The sequence below is a fragment of the Strigops habroptila genome, chromosome Z, assembly GCF_004027225.2.
Source record: "Strigops habroptila isolate Jane chromosome Z, bStrHab1.2.pri, whole genome shotgun sequence".
Taxonomy (NCBI): domain Eukaryota; kingdom Metazoa; phylum Chordata; class Aves; order Psittaciformes; family Psittacidae; genus Strigops; species Strigops habroptila.
Window position 1 is genome coordinate 98,261,993 of NC_044302.2, and position 27,243 is coordinate 98,289,235.

The following is a 27,243-nucleotide window of genomic DNA, read 5'->3' on the forward strand; positions in this document are numbered from 1 at the left end:
GCGAGCGGAGCGCGCGGGCCGCAGTCGGCGGCGGCGCGTCGGACGGACGGTCGGAGGGGGCCGGCGAGGAGCGGGGCCGGGGCCGCGCCGCCACACAAAGGCCGCAGCATGGTCCTGGTGCACGTCGGTTACCTGGTGCTGCCCGTCTTCGGCTCCGTGCGCAACAGAGGTACCGCGGGGGCCGCGGGTTCGCGTCCCGGGGCCGCTCCGCCGCGGACGGTGTGGTGGGTGGGGGGTGTTAGCGTTTGTGTTGTGGGGTGGTGCGGGTGTGTGGTTCCTTATGCCCCGGCTGGAGAAAGGGTGATCCCCCCACAAACCCTGTTCAGCGCAGCCCCAGCAGTGCCCGTTTTGGGGTGCCCCCCCCGGGTGTCCCCAGCTCCTGCCTGCACCTCCAGTCTCTGCTTCGGTAGGTCCATTTTCCTTTGCTTTTTTTTTTTTCTGTTTTATTTTCATTTTCTTTTAAGTTTTATTTTACTGTTTGGTTTACCCCCTCCCCGTCTCGCCGTGTAGCGTAGCCACCAGCCCATCTCAGCATAGCCGTAGACGATAACAGCCATTTTTGTACCTTCATCCTGTTTAGCTGAGTACATTGCACTGTAAATTCCTGTTAAGTGGATTCATTTTGCCGTGGTCGCTGGGCGCAAAGTTCCTTTAGAGGGGGGATGAACCAAACACTCCCAAATTACGGCTAAACCCCCCCCAAAAAACGTAAATTGAGGGGGGGGAAATCATAGAATCGTAAAGATTTGAGTGGGAAAGGACCTTAAGATCATCCAGTTCCAACCCCCTGCCGTGGGAAATCGGTCAAGGAAATGCAAAATTGGGTTGAATTCCGAAAATAAAATTGGGAAGGAGTATGAGAGAAATATCCGGGATGAAACAGGGGGTAAAATGCTCCCCAGAGCCGCTGAGGGGTCACCCCAAAAGGGGTGCAGCATCCCTGTCCCCATCGGGGGTGATGCCCGGTCACCCCGTCTCCATCCCACCGGCCACAAGTGTCCCGTCTCTTCTGTGCACACACCCCCCTCGCCCATAAAATCTCATAAAGAGACGCCTGGCAAAATGGGCTTCCATTAAACAGGGATAACATTTTTTTCTGCTGTGCTAAATTACTTCCTGTTCTTATTTTGTGGGTAATTTTCTGTATCGAATATCCTTTGGTTGTGTATTCTCCACCTTTTTTCTTGTACTAAAACTTAAAGCATGGTCTGTATTTTTTTACATTATCTAGTTTTCTGATGTAAATCTCTCTGTAGAGACATACCCTGCTGAAATGTAATGTGCTGTAGCCTATACATCTGCTCAGTGTACGCTGCTTTTGTTCTGTTGCCCTTCCATAGCATGGTGGGCCTTGCCTTTTTTGTATTGTGTGCATGATGACATTGTTACACACGATTCCACTAATACTAATATACGATCTCTCAATAAAGAAACTAGTTTTCCTATATTAACCTAGTGTGCTTTTTCTATTGCTGTTTTCCCATTTATTGTTGTATCCTGCTGTTTAGATTTTTTCCCTTGCTTTTCTCCCCATCGTGAGGTTTGAGTGAGTGAATTTTTTTCCTCCCCGTAGCACAGATGTGGGGGCTTCTTAATACATTTTATTTTTCGTTGTTCTCCTATCCCATATCTACCCTCAGCATTAGCCTCTGTGTTCGTGCTTTCCAGGCGCACAGCCCGCATTACCGTTGTGCCGATGCAGAGTTCTATTTTACTGCAGAATAGCCTAAAGTATAAACTCAAACCCTCATTATCAATCAGAATTCACTATTTGATAAAGGGTCTGCTGCTTGTCTCATTCTAGTTACAACATTACACGTTCCTTATGATGCTGATGTCAAAATGAGATGGTATTCAGGTGGATGGGGGGAATTATTAGTATTATTATTATTTGAACTCTGATTAACAGGAGGTAAATGAACCTGGGGGAAAAAGATAAGGATCTCACTAATCTATTAGCTGTATATTTAAACATATGTGCGAGTGCCCTGCCCACCATCTGCTAGGAGAGAAGTTGCGGTGCCTTGGTCCCGCGGTGGCTGGCACGCTGTAAATATCTTCACTAGACCCCCGTGAGGCTCATAAAACCATCCCAGCTGCTAATGTTGTAACTACATGTTCCTCCCTGGAGCCTCCAGACCCACCATCTCCTGAATAACCCAATTTGGGCAAATAGAGATAACTATATATTCGGAGAAAGTCACCGGGAGCCTTAAAGCGTGGGAAGCAGCGAGGGATGGGCAACCTAACAGCGGTCAGCGAGCGGTTTTGCTGCAGCTGAAACACAATGATAATCCTGGTCACCTCTCCCTGTTCCTATGCCAGACCTCCCCAACCCAGGTCTGCAAAATGGTCCTATAAAACCTCCCAGTTTTGCCTTGAATGCCGCAAGGAACTGAGGGAAGTCAGAGGAGATGGGGCTGGGAGAGGGGAGGAGGGGGAGCATCTTAATAGCACCTCCACAGAAGTTGGTGGGAGACACAGGGTTGGTTATTTGCCTTTAAGTGAGAGGAGGAGGACAAATTCAGCAGGTCGGTGGTGGTTCCTACTGCTAAAATGTCAAGAAACAAAACAAAAACGAGTGTCTCCAGCAATCCTCACCCCTGCACCCCTCCAGGAGACACATCATTTTGCAAGGCCGTGCCTTCCCACCCCACTTTATCCTCAGTTTGATTCATTGGTTTATTTTAGCCTTAAAAGCATCTATTTATTATTTCCTCCTCCATGCTTCCTTCTCCGTGTATCTCAATGACTGACTGGCCACCATCCTGTCCCCTGTCCGCCCCCCCCATCCCCTGTATGAGCACAAGTGGGTTGCCCTCCCTGGATGTAGTAGTGTATGCTGTGGCCCTTTGTTCTCGCTCTATCCTTGCCCGGGGGCCAGCGCTGAGCTCCATGTCCCTGTAGCATCCCGAGGAAGGAGGCTGTGCTTCTCGCTTGCATGAAGGGAGACGTGCATGCCTGTTGGGGCTGATCATTTCCAATGTGATCTTTTATTATTTTTATTCTTTTTTTTAATTATTATTTTTATTTTTTAATTCACCCCTCCCCCTATCATGTCAGACAATGAGATTCTGCATGTTAAAAGATGAATCCCAACCCCCAAAACCCCACCCCAAACCCCCGACAATGATAAACCCGTTCTGTTCCGAAGTGTTCCTTGTGATACGGACACCTGCCAGCAGCTGCCCCTTTGTTTGGAGTGTTGGATTCACTGCAGTGAGCCTAATAACCCCCCTTCCAGATCCTACCCTGCAAATTAGCACCGATACAGAGCAAAACCGTTTGGTCAATACACTCCGAGGATACCTCGGTAACCTAATAATGCAGGAAGCTGGTGGGTTAATGGCAACTCGTACTAAGCAATTTATCATCCGCATCATATTTTGACCTGTCTTGTTAGAAACTCATTCTTACAAGAGGAAACATTTCCCCCACCACCACCACCCCACCTTCACCTCCCAGACTTATTAGTCAGTAACCACCAGGCTTTCATAGCTCATAATCCATCAAATGCATCCATGTTTAATGGCTTAATTCCTTTGATGCTCCCGAGTCTTGGAAAGCCACCTGGTACAAAGAAAATAGTCTTTCTTTCAATTTTAGCATCGCAGGCTGAGGAAATACAGAGTGAGTCGTGTGCTGGTGGTGCTGCCGTGGGTGTGCAGTGATTTCTATAGAGCCTATACATCTCTACAGAACCAACCTGTATTTCTGTGCTCCTTTAAATAACTTATTTCGATAACAGGGAAATGGTTATTCCCAAACAGACAAAACAGGCTCTGAGATTCATTGATATAAGGGTCATGTAAAGGTCTTGCACACATTTGCCTGCATTTAATGGTGACAAATGGGAGCTGGACCAACCTGTCCTTCACACGGGGGGCTTGGAGTGGTGTCACGATTTCCATTGTTTTTAAGGAAAAGATTAACAAATAGTAGCCACATTTTGCTCATGCGGGGAATTATGAGCAAAGTTCTAATGAAAGCTGATCTGGATTTACCATGCTGCGTGTGGATCTGGCCCTGTGGAAGTGCATTGTTTAAGAACTGGTGAGTTGGTGCCCAAGTAAGGAAGCAAATGAAGCTGGGTGAGGGTTTGGGGGGTGTTTGCTTCAGAATCTGGGAGGTGCTCTGGTTGTGGGGGGACATAAGGAGGTGGGGGCACAGCAGGGACACATTTCAGCATCACTCAGTGTGTCCTGGACAGAGTATGGGGTGCCAAACCAGGGTGTGACGCCCATAGGCACCAGGGTGCTGCCAACCTTGGTGCTTGCTGAGTCCTCCTCTGTGAACCTACTGGAAGGACTGTCCTAGAGTAAGTCTGAGCTTCCTTTCTTGTTGCTTTAAACCATGCTTGTAATTTGGGGAGCACTTCATTAGTTGAAAAGGGGAGGATGGAGCAGTGTGGGAGCCCAGTCCTCCCAAACCTGTAGGAGGAACCCCCTCAAGTGCCACAGGGAGCATGTGTGACATCCAAGCCTGGCTCACCCCTCTCCACTGACCAGACGGATGATGGTTGCAACTGCTGGAGGTTTAGGGGTGAAAGAAGAGGGGAGGTCGGATCTTCTGGGGAGTCTGCGGGGCATGATTCTGGGTAGTGAGGGCACGAACATCCCCTCCAGCCCATTTAAATGCTGGTTTGTACTCAAACCATGTGCTGGTTTGAGTTTACAACTCAACTGGAAGGTCCTTATCTCTAGAGATGTTCAAAAGGGGACACGAGCTGCAGAAGGTCAGCCAAGAAAACCCTTTCCCACCCTTAACCTGGGAGCACTCATTTTGGGAAGCACTAAACAAACGTGCCAGAAATGCAAGGGGAGACTTTGCAAAAGGTCTTCTACATCTAGATCATCTTCAATATCCATAACGTCCAAGACCAGAGTTGGTTTGGCAACTGAGAGAGGCGTGGTGGCATCATGACTTTTGGGCATCTCATAGTATTTGGGTGTTTCTACATCAACCTGCAGCTGCTGGAGTCAGGCAGTAGCACAATGCTTTTTTATTAAAGGGTTGTATATAAAATAGAGCTTCAAATTGCTGCTTACGGCAAACTTGGTTCTCAAAACTGGGAAGTCAGCGACAACATGTGGGAGGATTTCAGCCAGTGGAGTGGTTTGGGAAAGAGAAGGGTTATGTGTGGCTGTGATGGGGTCAGGGCAGGGACCTGCAGGTACGCAGTGAGAGTGGGGCTAAGACCCGGTGAGGAAAATGATAGTTTTTCTCCCTTTCTGGGTTCAATCTGGGGAGATGGAGTGGATCGGTCTGCAGCGAGTTTGGCAGAGGGGTTGTGGTTTCCCAAATGGTTCCACGTAGGACCCCGTGGGAGATCCACTGGTTAAATCCTGGCGTGGTCTTGATTACTCTTAAACCTTCTCAGGGAGAAAACTGGGTCTTTTGGGAATGGCTAAATTCTCCCTGTAACACAAAGCAAGCCCCCAATCACTTTGCAGCCAGAGCAATAGATACTGGTGGTGGCAGGGACCAGGATCCCGTGCTCGGGTGGGCAGAGCTGGGGCTATGGAAAGCAAACCTGTGTCTACCCCATGCCTCCCACCACCCTTGCTTAACCCTTTCTGCTCCTCCTCTGCTCAGTTTTGCAGTCTCCCAGGACCTTTTCTCACCCATTTTCCTGCCTGCTGGTCCTTTACATTTCCCAGCCCCAGCTGGGTTGGGCTGGCTGGCACATGCTGTCATGGATCCTTCTTGGTAAGTGTCCTTAACTACTGTTGTTTTCTCTCCCTCCCTTTTAAAGGCTGTAAAATGTGCCTGCAGGAAAAGTTACATGTATATGGCTTGTAGCTCTTTAATGAACATTATTGCTTTGGTTTGAGTGACTAAGCTAGAAGCTGTGAAGATGCAGGTTATGGGGAGAGGCAATAAGGTACCCATGGGCTGGGACCTTTTGAAGTGACGACATGCTTGTGGGGACATGTTTGGATGTGATTTTGGTAGCTCGGAAGAGGACATGGATGTCTCTGTCTCTCACATCACATCCCTGTGACCCTGGCCCTGCCTGGAGGTGACACCCTGAGGTGTGGGTGAGCTTAGATGGAGCCACTGGCCAGTGCTGGTTTTCCCTGGGGGGCTCAAATGATGCTGCAGAGCTGTTAGTATGCATTGCTTCTCCATCTCCTTCCCCAAATGGTACAAGGAGCAGCCATAATCCCTAAACTGGGAAAAAGCCAAGCCATGGTGCCTTCTGGGACTTGTCTGAAGGGACCATGAGCAGGACTCTGGTGGAACTGGGCTCCCCACCAGGCCACATGTTCAGGCACTCAGCACTGGGGCTGAGTTAGGAGCTGCTCTGAAACCTGCTCCTGTCCTTTTCTCCAGGCTTGGGAGGGTCTCTAGAAGACATTCAGAAACATGGTCCCTTGGGTATCCAGCATGCTGCAGCTGCTCCCCACACTGAGCTCCTCCAGTGGAGGGTGGGATTGGGAAACATCCCCACAGCAAATGTGCCCTCCTTGGCAGTGCTACGTGTTGTGTCTCTGGGCTTTCTCATTCTCCTGGTGGCATCTAACCCTTCCTTCAGTCAACGCTGTTAGGTCAAGGTACTGATATATCCAAAGGCATGTGGGTTTTTAGGAAGCCGTGGAGGAGGCACCACTAACCAACCTGTTTCCTTGATAAGTGTGCATGAAAACTGGGCATCTACCAACAAATGGAAGCTTTCTCATCCTTTTCAGTAGCAGAGGAGATGCCTGTTCTCATGTAGCCCTGCAACACTAAGTAGGATCTGGTTTACCTGTGCTCATTAGGGTAGTGGAGGGTGTTTGGTCCATTCAGGGCTGATCATCATTAGCTGGTGGAAGCTGAGACTTAGACAGACTCTCCTGTGAGCCCCCACAAACATCCATAAGGAGCAGCTGGAGCCGGGAATGAGCTGTGGGTTGATGGTGAAGCTGCCTGGGTGTGAGATTGGACACAAAGCTGGAAAGGTCTGAACTTGTTTATATGTGCGTAAATCCAAAATAAGTCCTCAACTTCTGAAAGAATTGCTTGGCATTTATACTGGGATGAGTAAAATGAAAATCTATCTTGAGATTATTTTGTTTCTTAAGTAATGGCAGCAAACTGACCACAGTCTGAAGGTATTTTGTTTGCAGGAGGATTGGGTGATGCAGTTGTCTTTGCAAGACTATCAGTGTGCTTACAGCCCTGTGGCGTGGCGTTTGAGCTGTTTAAATCTCAGGCGATGTCTGAAGATGCTAACGCTTCAGGAGAGGTGTCCGTCAAGCCTACCACTTTCCACAGCCTCCAGGCACATACCATGTCTCTAATTTGCTGGGCAGTAAAGGAGCCGTAAATGTCATGCAGATTGCCGTGCTTCTTGTTGTGGTTTGCTAAATCCACATTTCTCTTTCTTGTAGCCCGGCCTTTAATATTAATATCTTTAATTTCATTTATAAATTCACTTATCAGCTTTCATTAGTCATCCCGTTAATGATCCCAGGCAATAAATTTGTCACTTGACATCAAAAGGCAGATTAAGGGACTTCTAGAGCCTTGGGAAACGGCTTCATGCTGCACCGGAATTATAGCGATTGGCATATAAGGCTAATACTATGTATAATTTGCATCTGCTGCTTAGGGGATGAGTGATTATTTTATATATTTAGCAGAAAACAAGAGCATTTCTTAATCGTGAATGGTGTTACATTTCCTGCAAACTCTGCAGTATTATGAATCACTGGGCTATAAACATCTTGTTGCCGACGTGCCTGGTTTCGCATTGCCACGGTGGTGAACCCTGGAGGGTCGGACCCTGACAGCTCCCCTCCTCCTGGAGGGGTTTTACTGCACGAGCAGCTAATTGAAATTAAAGAGTTCCCCCAGTGGTAGGAGCTGGAAGGGACTGGGAGTGGATTTAAGTGTTGCGTCACCAAAACCAAGCATCTCTGCTCTCCCTAATGGGAGATGAGGGTGTTGGTAGGGTTTGGAGATGGGTGTTTCAGGCATGAAAATGGGGAAGAAACTCTCAATATTTGCTCAAAGGATCTGGAAAAGAGCAGGGTTGGACTGAAAACAGATGAGACGTAGCATCCCCAGGCACTAGTCCATTCAGGTCCTTCATGATTGAGGCTGCATAGATTTTAGGAGCAACAAGCGTGTTGGAAGAAGCCTTATCTTGTCCAGCTGTTGTTAGTGTTATCCCACAGATCTCTGGGGTCTGAGATAAAGAACAAGGAAACTTTCTGCTCAGAGATAGCATGACATGCTTAGGCTTGGGGTTACAAGGCTGCTTTTTGAATAGCGAATATCTCAGTTGTGCACGACTCTATGAAGGAGAGTCCCCTCCTGGCCACTTGCAAAGCACATTGGCAGCCCCGAACTCCCTCAATAGGCTGCTCCTGTGGGCAGAGCCTCCTTCACGATCAAAGGGCTGCAGGCAGCTCTCCATCAGATTGAACAGAGAGCACTTTCTCTGTCGTGTGCCAAAAGCACTTACAAGGTGGTTTTGCCCAGCCCTCGTTGGCCTGAGTAGGAAACTTGTGTATGAGCCTGCAGTGGGTTGACCTTGTCTGAATGCAAGGTGCCCACCGAGCCATTCTATCACTGCCCTCCTCAGCAGGAGAGGGGTGGGTAGAGAATAAGATGAAAAGGAATTCATGGGTCAAGATAAAGGCAGTTTAATAAAGCAAAAGCAAAGGCTGTGTGTGGAAGCAAAGGAAAACAAAAGATGTATTCTCTACTCCTCATCAGCACGCTATGCCCAGCCACTTCCTGGGAAGTAGGGCTTCAGTACATGTAGCCTTTACAGATGTTGTAATAGCAAATGCACCCTCCCTTTTCTCTTAGATTTATTGCTGGGTATGGAATATCCCTTAGGTCAGTTAGTGTCAGCTGTCTTGGCTATGTCCCCTCCCAAGCCTACTGGTGAGTAAGGAATATTGGAGAGACAGCCTTGATGCTGTGAAGCACTGCTTGGTGGTAGCCAAAACACTGGTGTATTATCCACACCTTCCTAGCTACCCATTCACAACACTATGAGGGCTGCTGCGGGGAAAATCAACTCCATCCTAGCCAGGCTCAACACAGAAAATGAGATAGTGGTTATATTGTGTGTCAGCTGCAGTTCTGTGGCAGCCTGGAAGTGGCAACAGATCTGGCCAGGCGCTGCGGGCTGGTCTACACTGTTTGGTGTTTAGATCATATGAATCTGGCCTGGGTGGGAAGTGACATCTTGGGTGAATCCAGATGGTCATGAGGCAGGTAGAGGTTGGGGGGACGTGGGAAGGTGGAGCCCTTCAACCTCCCATCTGCAAGGGTTGATCCACAGACCAGGGAGTGAAAAGGACCTGGGGGTGCTGATTGATGGAGCTGAACGTGAGCAGCTTGTGTCCAGGCAGCCAAGAAGGCCAACAGCATCCTGGCCTGTATCAGCACCAGTGTGTCAGCAGGGCCAGGGCAATGACTGTCCCCCTGCACTGGGCACTGGTGAGGCTGCACTTTGAATCCCATTCAGTGCTGGGCCCCTCACTACAAGAAAGACATTGAGGAGCTGGAGCGAGGCCAGAGAAGGGCAACGGAGCTGGTGCAGGACCTGGAGTCCAAGTGTGATGAGGAATGGCTGAGGTACCTGGGGGGTTTCGTCTGGGGAAGAGAAGGCTCAGGTGGGACCTTATTGCTCCTTACAACTATCTGACAGGAGGATGGAGACAGGAGGGGGCTGGTCTCTGCTCCCAAGAACAAAGGACAGGACAAGATGTAAAGGCCTTGAGCTGCACCAGGGGTGGTTTAGACTGGAGATTAGGGAAAGTCCTTCACTGAAAGGGTTGTCAAGCGCTGGTACAGGCTGTCCAGGACAGTGGTGGCGTTATCATCCCTGGCGGTACTTAAAACCGTGTAGACAAGGCCCTCAGTGACATGGGTTAGTGGTGGCCTTGGCAGTGCTGGGTAGCTGTTGGACTCGGTGATCTTAAAGGTCTTTTTGCAGCCTAAACAATTCAGTGATTTTGTGCCTTCCAGCTCTTATCAAAGCAGCAGCAAAACCCATCGTCCATCCTAACTCTGTTGCTCAGCTCTCTGCCTGACTCCTTCCTGCTTTAAATTAACTGGAGGTGGCCGGACTCTTGTCTGAGGCTCTTCTTTGAAGGTATGAGATGAAAATATATTATTGCACAGAAACTGAGCCCCAAAGCAAGGGGTGTTTTGTCCCAGCAGCAGTGTGAGGGTGCGTGGATGAGTGATGGGTGGTGGACCAGTAGCTCAGCTGATGGCACTTCTATTAACCCAAGTTGCTGGGGACTGGAGCTATGTGAAAACAGAGATATCTGGCTTTGATTATGGTGATTATTTTCTGGTTCGCTGGCTGAAAACTTATTTTCCTGGCTTTTTCTTGTCTTTGAGTTTTTCAGCATAACGAGAGGGGCAGGGGGAGGCTTTTTTATGGCTCATTTAAAGTGAGATGAAATAGGCCATGGCTGCAGAAGTGAAATGCTATCTTATGGTAGAAATTGAAATGGTATCAGCTGGATGCAGGGAATAAGACCAATTCATCATAACCTCTCAGTTGAGCTTTTTGTACAAAGATGTTTCACCTAGACAGTTTTCATATCCTAGAGGTGGATTTGGTGTTTTGTACTCACATGGAAAGCATGAAACAGTCAGGAATAGACTGCCCCAGTCCTCTGTGGTGTTGTGCTGTGAAACCATATTGTGACTTTAGAGTATGCAGAAATCTGATCGATTTCATCAACAGAAAGTGTTTTAATGCCTGAGTGAATTTTGGAGAAGCAAAGGATGTGTTCCCAGTGCAGGAGGTCGCTAAATGTAGTTGGGTCCTTACAAAATGAGGAAGGTCACATCAGCCCCTGCCTCTCCTTCCTTCTCACCTCTGTTGACAGTGAGGGTGGGATTCCAGGCTTGCAAGGACTGGAGGAGGTTTCCAAAATGAAAATGAGAGCTGAGGTCTTGAAGGGGATGTGTGACCACTGCTTTGCTCTTCACTGGGCTCATCCACCTGAGTTACTTCAGCCTGCAGAAACAAATAGCTTCTTCTCCATGGCTTTGTTTGATTTGAGTAGGAAAAATCAATCTGGCAAGTGTGATTAGATTGCCAGTGGAAATCCGGGGTGTTTTGCCAAAGGAGACCATAGAAGCACCCTGAGATGAGGATTTATCTTCTTGCCCTGGATCATCTGCAAGCAGAGTCCTGTGTTGCCAGTTCCAGATGGCACATGAGGCTACCTGAGTGATTCTTCTATAGGACGCAGGGGGAGATTGAGATGAGCTCTTAGGCAGAAGTTCTTCCCTGTGAGGGTGGTGAGACGCTGGCACAGGTTGCCCAGAGAAGCTGTGGCTGCCCCATCCCTGGCAGTGTTCAAGGCCAGGTTGGACACAGGGGCTTGGAGCAACCTGCTCTAGTGGAAGGTGTCCCTGCCCGTGGCAGGGGGGTGGGGACTGGGTGACCTTTAAGGTCCTTCCAGCCCAATCCAGTCTGGGATTCTATGTTTATTTGGTGTCCGGTGTGACTCTGTTCTTCCTGTAACAGCCAATTTGGAGCCCCATTAACAAAATCAAGGGACAGACCTCAACAACATCCAGGAAGCTCCTCAGATGGAGGATCTTCTGGAGAGCTCAGTGTGGGCTGAAGGGATGAGGAGGCTGAAGAACAAGTGCTGTCCTCTGGCCGCTGCAGTGGGAGGTGGCTGTGATTGATGTGCTGTAATAACTGGTGATGAGAATGCAGTGATGGGAAGGTCTATCTCATAACTGGAGTACTTGCTTTAAAGCATGGTTACTTTAGCCATTTGGCCAGGGGAAAGGAGCACCATGGTGTGGTGCCAAGTGGGCTCTAGATGCACATCTCTCATCTAGCTCCACTTCTGAAAAAACATTGCTTTTAGAGGGGAGGTGGTTTTGATGGATGCTTTGCAGAAAACACCTGTGCAAAAGTGCTGCTGCTCTTCCATCACATCGAACAGGGAGCATGGTGCCGCTCCTCTCCTCTACCTCCTGGTTTTGGTGCACATACTGGCCCACGATGGAAATGGGGAGGCACCAAGAGCCCCTTCCCAATGCCCTGGAAAACAGGGAGGTGGGCACTGTTTGCAGAAGCCTAGCTCACTGGCAGCATCTCTTGGGGGGAAGGTGGATGGTGGAGGGGAAGAGGGATGTACCAGGGCACAAGAAAACTAACCCTCCTTGGAGATGCCACCACTGCAGAGGGCTCTGGGGAGACGTCTTTGAATGCAGCCTGTTGGAGGTAAGTTTAATGGGGCTGCTAGGTTGCAAAGTTGGCAGCTGAAACTCTCCTCTCCAGCCCATGAACAGACCCAGCTCCTGCTTGTTTTCCTTTTTCTTTTAGTTTTGTTTTCCAGCATAAAGAACAATCCCACTTCTAGTGATGCTGCGACACATGCACTTTCACATCACGCCAGGGAGCTGGAGCTGCGGGGCTTTGAGAAAGCCAACAAATATAATGAGACTTTGTGGATTAGAAGAAAAAAAATAGGAAAAAAGGGGATAAAGGGATAAAAGCCCTGAACACAACATGAAAATGCGAAGTGTTAGCCAAGGTTCAGACACCAAAAAGCCACTGAAAAGGTGCTTTGTTCTTATTGATGCCTGCTGTGAGGGATCTGCTCCCCGTGTCTCCTGGGGTTTGGGATTGGCTGTGGTGGAGACCTTTAGCTGCAGGAGTTGCTTTCTCTGTGTGTCCATGTGCATGCCACCTTCCATGGTGAGGAAGGTGGCTTCCACCTCTGGTGTCCTGCTCTCTTCGAAGAGCAGGGCTTAAATTCCTGGCAAATTTGCATCCATAGGAGAGGTTTTGGCTGAGCTGTGGTGTGGAAGTGCTGGGTAATGGTGGAGGAGAGAGGACAACACAGCAGGAGGCTCCCAGGGCAGTGGGTGATGGACCAGAAAGTCAAGGAAAAGCAGCGACACAGAGAGAGAGGTCCCATACTGCAGGCTTGGGATGCTCATCGCCACAGCTTGGTAATGGTTAGGAGAAATGAGGGTCTCCGCTGCACCCAAGCCAAGCAGGGGTTTGGGATGGCCTTTGGCTGGTTTCCACAATATTAAGAGAAAGGAGATCTTCGTAAGCAAGGTAAACTGCTCTCAAGGGCTGGCAACTTTGGTTGAATGAGCGACCACTTGTCATTGAGGATGATGGGGCATTCAGGAGTGTGGCAACTCTGCCCAAGCGGCACTTGTAATACCAGGGCATATCTGCATTGAATGCACATTGAAATTAGCATGCTAATGCTAGTGAGGCTTTACACTGCAGTGCTGCTACCCTGAAACACAGAGAGCAGAAATCATATACTCTGTTACAGCAGAAGACTAAATAACCTGAACTCAGAGTCCCAGGAGGAAGCTTTTGTTGTTTCTCTAAAAAATAAGAATGTTCCCATTCTAAAATGGAATCAGGATTTTGTCCATCCTGCTTTCTGTCTGAGGGCTCAGGGACTGCCTGCAGGCATCTCTTCTAGATGTCTGCACATCTGCCAAATCATGGACAACTTCTGAGCAGGCCAGCACCTCCTAATGGAGCTCGGTTTGATTTGCTTGGTCAAAATACTTCTTCTCAATGTATGAAGAGGATTAGATCCTTTGTAGTCCATCTTTCTCAGAAGTATGAGAGGCATTTTTGAAATGGAGCGTGTGGCTTGGCTGGCGTTTTGGAGGCTTTAATTAACATTCACTGAGAAATTCAGATCCCAACTTTAATTCCTCTTTGTTTGTAACTGGGAGCTCTGAGGAGTCAACAAATTCTGTGGCTTGAAAAGGTGTTATTATTTTTATATCCCAGAGCTGGGTTGATTCTGAAATACACCTTTGTAATTGCTACTTCCCTCTCTTCTGCTTGATATCTGTCAGAACCACCATCCAACAGACATTACATGGCTCAGTGTTATTCATGCTGTAGCGTTTCAACTTAGGCAGAGTCTTCTCGTGGATTCAGCAGTCAGTGCTGTGAAAAATCCTGTAATCTTTTCCTGCTTTCCCTAAAGGTTCAGTTCTGTGGTGAACTGACTCTGTAAATGGAAGATGCACATGCAGGATTATTTTCATTCCAGCCTTCGAGTGAAGTGCTCTGTGTGATGCAGAAGTGCTGTGCAAGGCACAGTGCTCTGTGTATGAGTATGTGTATACCCTTGCAAGGGTAAGGGAGACTTCTTCCATGTTGGTGGTGCTTCTTTCAGAGCTGTAATGTGGAGGCATATACCCATCTGCCCCAGAAGATGCTCTTAAAAGAACTCCAAAACCCAGCATCTTCTACTGGCTGATGCAGCTGCAGAATAATTCATCCAGGAAGGGACAGACGCGCTCTTCCCTGCCATAAAATTCAATGTTGGATGCTTCCATTCTGCACTGGGGTTGTCCCTTCCATACAAGATGACTTCGCATGGGAAGGGAAATCCACTTCCATGGCCACATCTGCATGGGTCCAAGGCCAAGCAACTGGACTGTGTCCAACACCTGGAGCAGAAACTGGCTCTTCCCAAAGTGCTGGACATGCTCCTGCTTATCTAAATGGCGTGTGTAATGTAAATGTGGATGGGGAAAAGTGGATTTCTGGTTTTCATCCTCCTTTCTGTGGTCACTGTTGAGGAAATGTGTTATAGGATATATCTGAAGAATTGTGTTTATCCATAAAAATTTGTCCAGATGTTTCTGCTTTCTTCAGGAAATAGATTTAGAAATGAAACAGCTGACAAAGCTGAGATTTTTGGATGCAAAATAAAAACCTCAACTCTTTCCTAGTGTCACAGACACTTACGTATATATATTTTTTAGTAATGGTTTTAACATTACTTGGTTTTAATCCAAGGGGAGGCATTTTCCCAAGGTCACCCGCTACAGTAGAGGGAAAAGCGACTCAGGCTCCATCTCCTTTATGAAATCTGCTTAAAAATAATGATCTGGGGGAAAACCCTGGCTGCTGACACTAACTGTATGACTTCCTTCCTTAGCTGCTCTGATCAATAGGTTTGCTTTCCCTGTGTAGCTGATAGATCTTGACTTTTTGAGTTTGACAGCAATGTTCTGCAATGCCAGCTGATACAGGGCCAATGGAGACTTGTGGCCAGTTCTTGCTAGCAGGGGATTTGTTGAAGCAAATCAGATCTGGAGTTGCTGAGAGGGAATTAATGTGAAATGCCTTGATGTTAGTTTTACAGTTACTTTAATAGGCATAGTTACACTATTAAACTGATCTGCCTGTGTTTAACTCTTATTCATACTTGAGCAGAATAAATGTTTTCCTTTAGGAAGGATGAATTTTACAGAGTAAAAGAGCTAATATAAACCTCCCAAATGCCTCAGCAATAATGACATGACAGTTTACAGACTGAAACCCAGGTTCCTTGTGCTGTGGTAGTGCTTCAAAGACTTATTTCATCCTCTTCCCCACCTCCTCTTCTCCTTCACCCTAATTATGCTCTCAAAATGTCTCTGAAATGATGGTGTTGGGCACACAGCTAGTTAGACCTTGGGTAGTCACACAACTAAAATTGTCACCTTGCTTCAGCAGCAGAACTCCTGACTTCAGACCAAGTCAGCTTCTTCTCCCTGTTGTGTTACATAGTGGAGATAATTCTCAGATTGATACCCAAATGGGGCTTTGATAAATTAAGGCTCTGGAAGAAGCTGCAGCTTGTGCTGGCCAGTTATAGAGATAAGCTGGCTGCACCCTTGGGTTTGGGTGCTAAAGAGCAGGAAAAGTGTTTTCTAATGGTTTTGTAGGTCCTTCTTTTCCCTTGAGTGACCCAATAGGTCTGACTGAGGTGGACTTATCCTGACCCACCGTCCTTGAGTTCAGCAACAGGAAGGATCTTGTAACATCTTTAAATCCTCCATACCCTCTTTGTGGCAGACAGCATGATGAAAAGCCATTAACCATGCTCATAAAGCGAGCAGAAATAGATGGCTGGGGGTGACAAAGGTGAGACAGAACAACCCTGCTGAAATCTATTTCTTGGGGTTTGGTAGGGATTTTTTGTGGGTTTTCTTGTGTTTTTCCCCCTCTTCTTCACTCTATTTTTCAACGGTAGCTCATGCAGGTTTGTCACAGGTCAGGAAAACTTTAAGCCATGATTTGTAGGAGATGAATGGACTTTCAAAATGGATTCTGTGGTCCCCGGTGTCAGTGGGGTGCCAATCACTATGTGGTGGTGCTGCCCAGTTTCTCTGCCGTTGTCATTAGGAGGCTCAGGCAGCATTCATTACAGGGATGCTGAGTCCCAACTCCTGTCAATGGAATTCAGCTGCCTGACCTTAATGTGTGACTGATATTTAATTTGAAGTTTCTCTGGGCACCAGCGGGCTGCAATGGAAACAATACAGGCCCTGTGATGCAAAGCCTTAGCCCCAAGAAGACAGCTAAATAAATTAAATTTAGTAATTAGTAAAAATTCTTGGGGCTTAGAGGGAAAAAAGTGTATTTTTCCCACTTTGCAGCCACACAGGTTCCTGTAGGCTCTTGTGTTCTATGGGAAGAGCATGGTACAGTCTATTTATCCTGGACTGGTGGGAAGTTTTGAGATGCTCATGGCCTCATCTGGATGGCTGCATCTCGACTCCTACAGCCATCACCATCACCTCCTGCTCTCCTTTGCTTTGCCGAGATGCAAAGGGCGTGTACCCCCGAGAGCCTCATCCATAGGGTCTTTCCTGGTGCACCCATCTCCCCATGGCATCCCTCCTGTGTTACCTGCAGTGATTAGGCTCCCTACAGTCCCCATCTGGCCTTTTGCTAAGAATCCATGGGTGCCCAGTGTGGATGTGGTTATCCTTCATTCCTGGTGCATGGTTGCAGCCCTTGCTCCACTGGGAAGTGCATACATCAGGTTGATTTGATATTATATACCTAGGGATTGGGGAGCTTGCTGTGATTTGGGATGCTTCCTCAGTGAGGTTGTCCAATGTCAAGAATATCTGTGCCGCTGGGTCAGAAGCTGGGTTGGGCTGAGGCTGTTTGCCTCCATTTCCATAGCAATTTTGAGACTGTGGGAAGAAGCACAAACCTCTGCCTGTGCCTCAGGGCTTTGGGTTCTGACTGTGACCCAGCACTGGTCAGTTCCTGCCCAATGAGTCCCAAAGATAAGAGGTATGAGTAGGTGTCCAGGTTGGGACTGTCAACCAGGTTTATTGCCCATTCCCCTCTCTCCATGAGCTCCATGGAATAAGTAAAATTGGAGAATGAGTCCACCATCCCAAATGTTTGGCAGGGAAAAGCATGAGCCCTCCTCAGTCTGGAGCAGATGAAGCACCAGATGGAGCCAAGAGGAAGCCCTGGGATAGTGCAGGGCCAGCTAAAATATGGAGTTATGATTTCCTAAATGCCTCCTGAGTGTCTAGGGCCATGACACTGTAAAAGGTGCTCTGTCAGCCTTTGGGAAGGAAAGGTCTCTGTTCCCTAAGATGCATGACTGATATATATATATATATATAGGTATACACATACACACAGAAAGCTGTACTATCTTATGGTCTGAAAATCTGCTGTCTACATCCCTGGGGCTGACCCAGTGCCCTCCAGGATGGATATTCCCACTCCTGGCCATGTGTGTCATGGTCTGCAGCACAGAAAACTGCTTGCTGCTGGGAAAACATGGGTAATGTAAGGTGAAAAAAGGGTTTCTGGGGTGGTACTGGTAGAAACTCAGCCCTGTTCTTCTTTGGTTCATCTTGCTAGCAATGGTAACACACTGATAAGTGTGGGAGACCTGGGTGGGGTATATCTGACAATGCTCTGCAAGCCTAGGGTGATGTAGGAGGCCTTTGGTGGTTGCAGGGGAAAAGGTAGCTTTGGTCCTCCAAGCATCACCAAGAGGCAGTGGGGAAGGGAATGACATGGCAGCAACCTGCAGTTGTACAAACACCGTTTCATCAGAGATGCATAGTTGCGGCCATAGGTCTACCACCAATCACTTCTGCTGCCCAGGCCTACTCTGTCCTCTGCCCAGTTCCCATCTCCTCCTCCCTAAACCAGGGTGCATTCACCAGCCTGGTTCTCACTGCACTGGGTGCAAGCTCTTTGCCATCCTCTCCCCTGTGCCATTTAAGTACAAAAACAACTAATTTGGGTGTGCTGTGATTTGCCATGGCATGAAGAGTCTGCTTGAAGGCCTGCAGAGAAACGGAAACCAAACAAATTTCAGATGGCCTCACAAATGAAGCTGAAAGGTCATACAACATCAAGCAGGAGGTCGTGTGCGGTGCTGCGAGCCTCTGCTAAATATCAGCCAAAGATTAGTCCATCCCCTCCGAAAGGCCAAGAGCTATAAAGGCTCCGAGTTCCTTCTGCCACACGTTTGAACTCACAGCATCTAAAAATGGCACAAGCCCCCTGTGAAAGAGCGATACAGCTTCAGGAACAGCAAATTCAAGGGAAAATGTCAGGCCAGCGAGGTGTGCGGAAATACACTTGGAAAATTCTTGGGTTTTGGAGGGCTTTTTTAAAGCCAAAAGGGACTTGTAGATCGTGTGGATAGCTCTAATTAATTTGGCATATAGCCGAGCATCGTCATGGCTCTTTAATCAGCAGCTGTGAAACAGAGCATTGTCTGTCTGCCTGCCTCCAACCCCAGCTCCTGGGGGTGGCAAGGAACATATCTGTGTTAGATAGATCACCATGTCCTGCATTTGCTTAGAAATCTGGTCTTTTAAAGGCTTCGTATGACATAAAAGGTGCCAGTGCAGGAACTGGGCTGGAATTTCATCTGGGATAAGCAGAGTCAAACCATCGGTTTAACCAGCATCAGTTGGACTTTTGTGGAAGGAGCCCAACAAGGATGAAGGCTTCTCCCCGAGGCCACGGACCTTCCCTTAATAGTATTGTGCTAATTAACTGGCAAATTCATTGGCTCCTGTGCTGATGCTGGTCTAACTGGTTTCATTAATCTCCCCCAGTCCAATTTCTGACACTGGGTCTCCCACAACCTCCAGAGGTCCAAGACCAGGAACTTGAGGAGCAGCTGAACCTCACATCCATTAAAACCACTACAAGCGCATAGGCGAGACACCCTGCAAACATGAAATAACCTACCAGCATGAGAGAAATCTCACCTCAGATGTGGTGGGTAGTGACTGGTCCTGAAAACATGTGGGTGGATGTATCGGTTAAAAGTGTCTGGAGTGCAGAAAGCCCTGGGGACATAGACATACACTTTCCCTGTCACAGCACCTCACCTTCCTCCCTGAGGGTGACAGCTCAACAGTCTTCAGTCATTGCCACCACTTGTATTTACAGGGCACTTAACCAGCCCTATAAACAACTTACAAGTTACTCTGTACCCTGTAACCAAAAACATCATCTTTATTTTGGTGTATCTGTTAAAAGCATCACCCACAGCCACAGGAGCCGAATTCCCCCTGAATGACAGTTTTGTTTCTCAGCAGCAAGACTCCCTTTGGAAAGCAAGATAATGGTGGCAACCTGTTGCTGCTAATGGGCTTCTCCAAAGGGTTTGTTAGTACAGCAGCTCTGAGGGCTGTGTAGCCTCACCATACCTGCTCTGCCTGTAGGTTTCCAAGGTAGATGTAATAAAAACAAAACCCATGTGAGAGAGGAAAAATGTTTCTGCCTGAGTGGGCTCGGCAAAACCACTGCCAGGAATGGTAAAAATCATACTGGGAGGTCAGCTTGGGTCCTGGCAGGCGGTTTGTTCCTGTGTGCAGTGGGAGGAGGCAGTTCTTTGGCAGAAAATGGTAAATGGAGATAAAGTCGCCTGGCTTTGCTTTGTTAATTCTCCCATCAGGTGACTCAAGGCCGCCTGGTTTGGCTTGTCCTGTGCTGAGAAGCCCTTTCTCCTCCCAGCAGCTCCCAGTGCTCCCCATCCCATGAGGTGCCCATATGTCCAACGGAGGGTGTGAGTGAGTTCACACCAGTTTCCCACCCTGTGATGTTCAGTTAGCTCTGCCTGACCTAATTTGATGGGGAACAGACTGCTGGAGGCTGTTTTGCTTGGAGGAGGGAGCAGACTGCTGTTGGGGTCCCTGTCCTCCTCCCCTGTGTCCTCCTTATCTGCTCAAGCCCCTTGTTGCTCCCATGACAGACAGAGAAGATGTGAAACCAGGGGTTGAAGGTTTCTGTGTGGGCCTCCCTTCCACCCAGCTTGGTTCATTCTGGTTTTGTCAGTAGCTTCCATATCTTTAATATTCATGTGGATTAATCTTTTGGATCTGCAACAGCTTTTCTGTTTGAGGTGGCTGGGTTTGCTGCTTCAGATTAGTTTAATTACTGGCACTGTGTTGCCTTTAAATCTAAAAGGGGAAAAAAAGGAAGCCATTCATTGACAGCAAGCACAGGGAGTGCAGACCCACTGCAGCCGTCTTTCCTGCAGACAGGCTGAAGCCAGCATGCTGGGATTCTGCAGCTGCCCCATCCCTGGTAGTGTTCAAGGCCAGGTTGGACGGGGCTTGGAGCTACCTGCTGTAGCGGAAGGTGTCCCTGCTGGTGGCAGGGGGCTGGAACTGGTCGAGCTTTGAGGTCCCTTCCAACAAAAACCAGTCTGGAATTCTGTGATTTGCAGCAGACACACCTGGCACTGGCCAAATTCTTCCTGACCATGGACCATGCCATGTGTTTTCTCCAGAGACCCAGCTATAGGTCTCATGTGAGTGAAAGGTGGAAAGACCTTGCTGTGATTGAAGGTAGCTTTGGATGCAGTGTTGCAATTTGTCTACCTAAAAATCATAGAATCACAGACTGGTTTGGGTTAGAAGGGACCTTAAAGCACATCCAGTCCCAGCCCTCTGTCATGGGCAGGGACACGTTCCACTAGAGCAGATTGCTCCAAGCCCCTGTGTCCAACCTGGCCTTGAACACTAACAGGGATGGGGCAGCCACAGCTTCTCTGGGCACCCTGTGCCAGTGCCTCAGCACCCTCACAGGGAAGAACTTCTGCCTAAGAGCTCATCTCAATCTCCCCTCTGGCAGGTTAAAGCCATTCCCCCTTTTTCTGTCCCTACAGGCCTTTGTCCAAAGCCCCTCTCCAGGTTTCTTGTAGCCCCTTTAGGCACCGGGAGCTGCTCTAAGGTCTCCCCTTAAGGAGCCTTCTCTTCTCCAGGCTGAACCAGCCCAGCTCTCTCAGCCTGTCAAAAATCCCTGCAATGGCCTCATTGCATCAGGAGGATGCTTCTTCCTTCCATGCAGCTTCTGTGCCATGTCAGAGTAGTTTCACATGAGCAAAACTGAGGTGTCTAGCTGTGACATCTCCTGTATGCTTTATAATGTGGCTTGTGACTTATTGCTGGTATTGCTCGATGACAGATGGCCAAAAGTGTACCTGTATATTTGGGAGTTTTTCTTCAGAGTCGTCAGGATCCTGTGCAAATCCATACCATGTGGGCTATCCCATTCCTCCTGGAGACTACATGTTCACCGGGTATTGATGGCAGGCTGGGACAAGGGGTGCACTCTGCAGCATGAGCCTCCTGCCTTGCTTCCAGCCAGCAAATTCCCCATACTGGTCTTGCAAGTAATTTTTCACTGAATCTGCTGAAATTTGGGGAGGCTGAGATGTGGGATGAGTGCGTGGGGACGCTTTGTGGTTGCTGTTGGGTTGCAAGCTTGCAAGCTTGGTGTTGAGATGGATAACTTGCTGGGAGGATGCATGGGGGGGGAAACATTCCAACACTGTAGAGTTGCCTTCAATCCTTCATCTGAGCAAATGGAGATGTGGCTCAGAGGGGACAACGGGTGGATCTGCACCCTCTGGAAAGCACATTTTCCTAAGGTAACATGCGTAGGGTTTTTCTTGGGCCATGTTGCATGACCCTGACCCAACACCAACCCAGCTCCTCACTACACTGCAACATTCCCATACCCAGCAGCCCCTCATTGCCCCGTGCCAAAAATCTCAGCCCTGCAGACAGCAAAGTGTTTGGATAACAGCACCGGCATCCCACTGGGGACCCTGCAACGTCTGGACCTGACCCTATGAGCACAATCACTGCTATTTCATTCTGTTCTAGCTGAGGTGGACTTTTGAAGGGCGGCCAAGCCCTCGGGCTGGGGGCTTGGGTTGTCTCCTTGGCTTTTGGCCACTGGAAAGTAGCTGTCCTCCATAGAGCAAAGTCTGAGTGTGGGGTAAATCTGGAAGTGCTAAAATCCCGGTGGATAGCTGATGAAAACCAACGCTCACCCTGGGGCTGGTTAGATAGTGCTGGGCTGCAATAACTGCCTGAACTCTAGAGGAGTGGGATGTCACAGGACCGCAATTAAAACAGCAATCCATCCTCAAAATGTTACTGACACTGATTAAAGAGCTTGGGGAATTTTGCCATGTTTTAACTCTTCCTGAGCATCAGGCTTAATGTGCCAGAGATCGAATAATCCGGTGTTGCAAGTCACTCCCAGAAATGTTGGGCTGTGATGCTGGCACTGTGCTGGGTGCAGGACATTGAACCCATAAAAGAACATATATTAAGAAGGCAAAATGTTTGGCAAACAGCAGTAAGGACTGTGTGTGTATCTGAAAAAAAGAAGCCATTAATCAGCATAAGCTGCTTTTCCAAAATTATCAGAAGGTAGGAAAAAAATATCCCACACATTTTTCTTTTCCCATTTTACATGTTTAAGCCAAAAACAAAGAAGAAAAAAAAAACCAAAAACGCTTATGAGATTTAAGCTATTTATTGCTGAATAAAACTGCATCTGGTCTGTGTGCTTCTGTGCCAAGTTCTGGCATCACGAGAGCACACACATCGAGTTATGAGCCCCTTGAAAGTGGGGTTGATGACGGAAACATTGACTTAGTCTTAATTCTCTCAGGGATGCCACATGCTTGTTGGGATGTTTCAGAAACCAGCTGCAGGGAAGTGAGATGCTGCCTGTGACACTGGAGCTTCTTACCTGGTTGCTGCTGGGCCACTTGTAGCCCTGTGGATAGTCTTGATGGAATAAGCAGGAACCTGATTTCCTATTCCCATTGTGGTGGAAAAGTGAGTTCCTTTCAATCAGCCTTCTTTGACTTCAGCAGGAGATGGAAATTCCCACAAGCAGGTCGATTTTCATGTTGGAAGGGAGAGCTGTTATCACCTCCTTCGCCCCACATCCCCATATTAATCCCACCCCGAGTGAGGGGACATCCTTTAGGAAACCATCCAGACTGTGATTTATCAACCCCGGTGCCCTGGAGGGGATTTCTGCTGTGGGTATGTGGTGCCCAGTGCTTCAGCCTGTGTTGGCTGCAGGTCAGTCCCTGCAGGGCTTTGTCAGGCTCATTACCAGCCTAATGAACCTCCTCCTGCCCAGCCTATGAGAGGCACCATTTTAGGCTCTGCTCAACCATGGTTTCATCTTCAGTCTTTCTAATGTGGAGTCCCAGCATTGCCTCCCTCCAGAGGTGCATGCATGGCACCCTTGGGCTTCTCTCCAAGCCTCCTTCCTGGCTTTGGCATCAATATAACAGGCTTATTGCTCCCAAGGGAACCCACCTCCTGCTTTTTATATAGCAAACACTTGTGCCTTCAGATGCTGCTGGGGCTCTGGGAGCTCATGGTTTGCTGATTACCAAAAATCACTTTCCCTCGGATAGCCTGCCAGCTGCAGATCAGACCTGTATGGTTTTTCCTGGATGTCTTTCCATTTAGCTGTATAAAACGCATATTTCTTGTAGTCTGGGTCAGGTTTCCCTTTATATGTTATTACAGCATGGCTTAGCAGCGCTAACTCATGCCAGGAACTCATGCAGAAATGTAAAGTAAGAACTATTTCCGCATCGAGAGACTGATGTTTTACTTGTACTTTATGTTTAGCTCTCTTTCTCCTGGTGTAACACACACCTATAAAGTTTGGGATATGAAGTTTAATAGGGAACAGACTTCCAGGATCTTTGATTCTTAGCTACAGACTTCTTATTCTTGGAGCGTAAAAGGGAAATTGTGAGGATGTGGCATGGCAGGACTTCTGTTAGCTGGGGTTTTCCCAAACCTGAGTTCAGCTCGCTGCCAATGCCCACCACATCTCATTCAGCTTTTCTTCAGCCCTGGTCCTTGGCATGGACTGTGGCCCTGACTACTGCCAGCGGGGCAAACAGGTCCCTGCATGGTACCTCCAACCAATGCACAGTGGTAGTCTAACCTCCAAAGTCCTTTAGGTTTATTAAATGAAGAGGTTCATTGAAGGCTGTTCTTGGACTATGGGATGAGATCCTGGCCTCAGGACAGGACCTTACAGCACTGTACAGGGAACTTACTAACCTTGTTGATTCACTACGTCCTGTGGATGCAGCTACTGAAAGCATTTCTGCTCGCTCTTAAGAGGTGATCTTCATTCTTGGTACCCCAGCTATTGTAAGAACCTCCTGTCTTCTGTGTACTGTCACTCAGAAGAAGTGCCAGCTGCTGCCTTCTGCCTTGTGGGGTGAGGAGGAGCACTTTTTGGTCTGGTTTTTGGGTGGCCTCTAACAACCTCGAGGGGGACCATACAGTGTATTGGCTTCCCTCAGTGGCAGGTACCTCACATGCTGCAAGAGTTGCCCTCTCGGTCCCACTGAGGGTGTCATGCAGCCTTGTAAATACTTTGCACCCTACCTGGCATGTGTCTGCAGGGTTTAAGATAAAGCCCAGAAGGTGGCCTGAACCATGGGATCAACAAACCCCTTTGCAAGGGGGTGTCCCATGTCCTGACTCCCATCCCTGCCTCTCACCACTACATCTTTATTAGTGGTCAGCATGAATAGAGGCACTAATGTCACACTCAGCACTTGCCACCTCCCTTTCTTTAGTAGCCTGCCTGACTTCTTACCACTCCCCAGTGCTGTGCTCTCTCCATGGGGTCAGGCAGCTGGTTTTGGTGGCACATTTCTGCAGATGCTAGGAGAAACAAAACTCAGAGCTGTGCTCTGCTGCCAAAAAGTTCTGGCTTTGGGGCTGATTTGCCAGGCAGCCAGCAAAGCAGAAAGGCTGGACTGCAAAACATCTGCCATCCATACAACCTCAATTTCTGTTCCCAGAAGTGGTGAAACACTCCACAGGTTTCCCAAACCCAACTCCAAATCACTGCCACTCACTATGGAGCCGTGCGGATGTGGTGGGTGGGATTTCTTACCTCTGGGTTTAAGATCTAGATAAATAAATCCATCAGGAAAACCCAGCTGGTTATTAAAGTCCCATTTAAAGCACGGGGTGGGGGGAAAATCAATGCAGGCAAAATGGAGATGGATGGTAATAGTGCAGAATAACCCACCCGAAGAAGCCTCCTCTTATGCTTTTTAGGATAGGTCTTGACTACTGCTCCAATCTCTCCCTAGAAGGGAGGTTTAAAGCAGGTCAGGCAAACCGTGCCCCAAAAAGCATCCTTCCCCTCTTAAATGATGAGGGGAGAGAAGGGTGGGAATCTTGGAATCATAGAATCATGGAATGGTTTGTGTTAGAAGGGACCTTAAAGCTCACCCAGTCCCAACCCCCTGCCATGGGCAGGGACACCTTCCACTAGAGCAGGTTGATCCAAGCCCCATCCAACCTGGCCTTGAACTGTGCCAGGGATGGGGCAGCCACAGCTTCTCTGGGCACCCTGTGCCAGTGCCTCAGCACCCTCACAGGGAAGAATAACTTCACTGGAAGTAAAGGCAATCCCTATGGACAGGGGATATAACAGGAAGGGGATGTTGGGCTGAGACAGGATTGGGGTGCTGTCCTGCATCCCCACAGCCCTTGCGGGGCAGCCTGTGCCAGGGCTGTGGATAAGCCCTGGTTCCCCAATGCCCATGGGGTATGGGAATACCAACGGTCTGTGCTCCTGTCTGAGCCGCTGCAGCGTGGCATGGTTGATGCTGTGCAAATGCAGGTCTGACACAAGGTGGGATCACAAAGCCATTTGCTCAAACTGGTTTAAAAGACAGCTGAGGGCATTGGCTCTTCCCATTAACATGTTCTCTGGGGGAAGGTTGAAGTTGCATTTGGATTTCAGACCCACCAGGTTTGGCAGCCTTTGAGTGCAGCATTTTGGTTGTGGCTGTCACAGAATTAAGAGGCTCTGTGAGCAATGCATGATACCCAAGACCCTGCCAGCTCCTTGCAATGTCTAGCTGGGTTTTTTCCCCCATGGATTTGGCTTTTTTCCTGTTTCTGTGTGTGCTGCTATCATTACTGGTAGAATGGAGCTGCTGCAAGCCCCCTGGCCATTAGGAACAGTTATGAGTGTTTTAAGGCAGGTGTTGAGCACTTCTAAATGTCCGGAGGGGAATTTGGGCACTGTGAAAGCAAGGAAACATTGGAAACCCCAGTATTGAATTTCGCTTTCCAAACAACTGGCTGCATCGTATGGCTGCCTGTCAAAGTCGAAGGCTCCTGCATGCACAAGTCAGCACGTTCTTACATTCCCAAGGGTAGGGATAGGGCTTGCTCCAAGCACTTCCCCATTGCTCTCTGCAGTCAGAGCCAAGTAATAGACTGCTGTCATGTCAGGATTTCTTCTTTTTAATTTGAGGACGAATTCCTTCCCCTTGTTAATTTTCCCATTTCTACGTTGGGAACCCTTCACATGGATGTAACACCCTGCTAGTAATGTATAACCACAAAACGATGAGCTCTCTTGCCCCCTTTGATCAAAGGGGCCTCTTTTAGTTTATTTTTTTTAATTGGGCTAACAGTCCAAACCCTGGAGAAGAGCTGTCAAGCCCACATGCCTGCCAATAAACTGGGAAAAGCTCCAGTTTTGTTTGCCTTTCCCAGTGTATGTCACATAAAACAGGGTTTGGGTTACACATAAGAGCTGGAATGATGCTGAGGGAGAAGGGATGAGTGAGCACATCGCGTTGCATAGCTGATGGGCAAAGCCCCAAGAGTTGCCTTGAAGTTCAGGTACCAGCCAAACCCTCTGTGCCCTTGGCAGTGCTGGGTTTTGCTTGGTAATAAGCCCTGAAAACAGGCGAGCAGCCCCAAAATGTCATTGGGACCTGAGATATGACCCCTGCTTTTAGCATGGGTGTTGAGGGGTGATTCCTGTTGGCTATTCATTCTCCATCCTTTCTGATGCCTTCAGACCAAACATAAATGAGAAGTGTAATTAAAAAGTCACAGAGGGGTTTTGCAACATCTCCAAAGCCACGTTCCTTCCACACTTTCCTGGCAGACGTGAGGAACTGGGCCCAAAACCGTGAGAAATGGGGCAGTTTGGGAAGGAAAAGCTGGGCTGGGTGGGAAACCTCATGCTAGGGTGCCTGGGCCACCCATCCCTCCAGGCATGTGAGAGTCTGGCATGGGAGGAGTGAAGCTGGGACCATTAAACCTCAAAAAATGTTTTCTTCCTGTGAAATTTAGCTTTTTTTTCCCCTT

At 48.4% G+C, this 27,243-nt stretch overlaps 1 protein-coding gene across 3 annotated transcripts in view; it reads left to right on the plus strand.

Moving 5' to 3' along the window:
* The window catches only part of RNF165 (ring finger protein 165), a 50,566-nt gene continuing 23,323 nt past the window's right edge, over positions 1 to 27,243 (plus strand). The window contains exon 1 of one of the 3 annotated variants that reach the window (XM_030470219.1): positions 1 to 169. In XM_030470219.1, the coding sequence (XP_030326079.1) occupies positions 109 to 169 (61 nt within the window). In that variant the 5' untranslated portion in view covers positions 1 to 108. The remainder of the gene's footprint in view (positions 170 to 27,243) is intronic. The other 2 variants (XM_030470218.1, XM_030470220.1) reach the window with 2 other exon arrangements.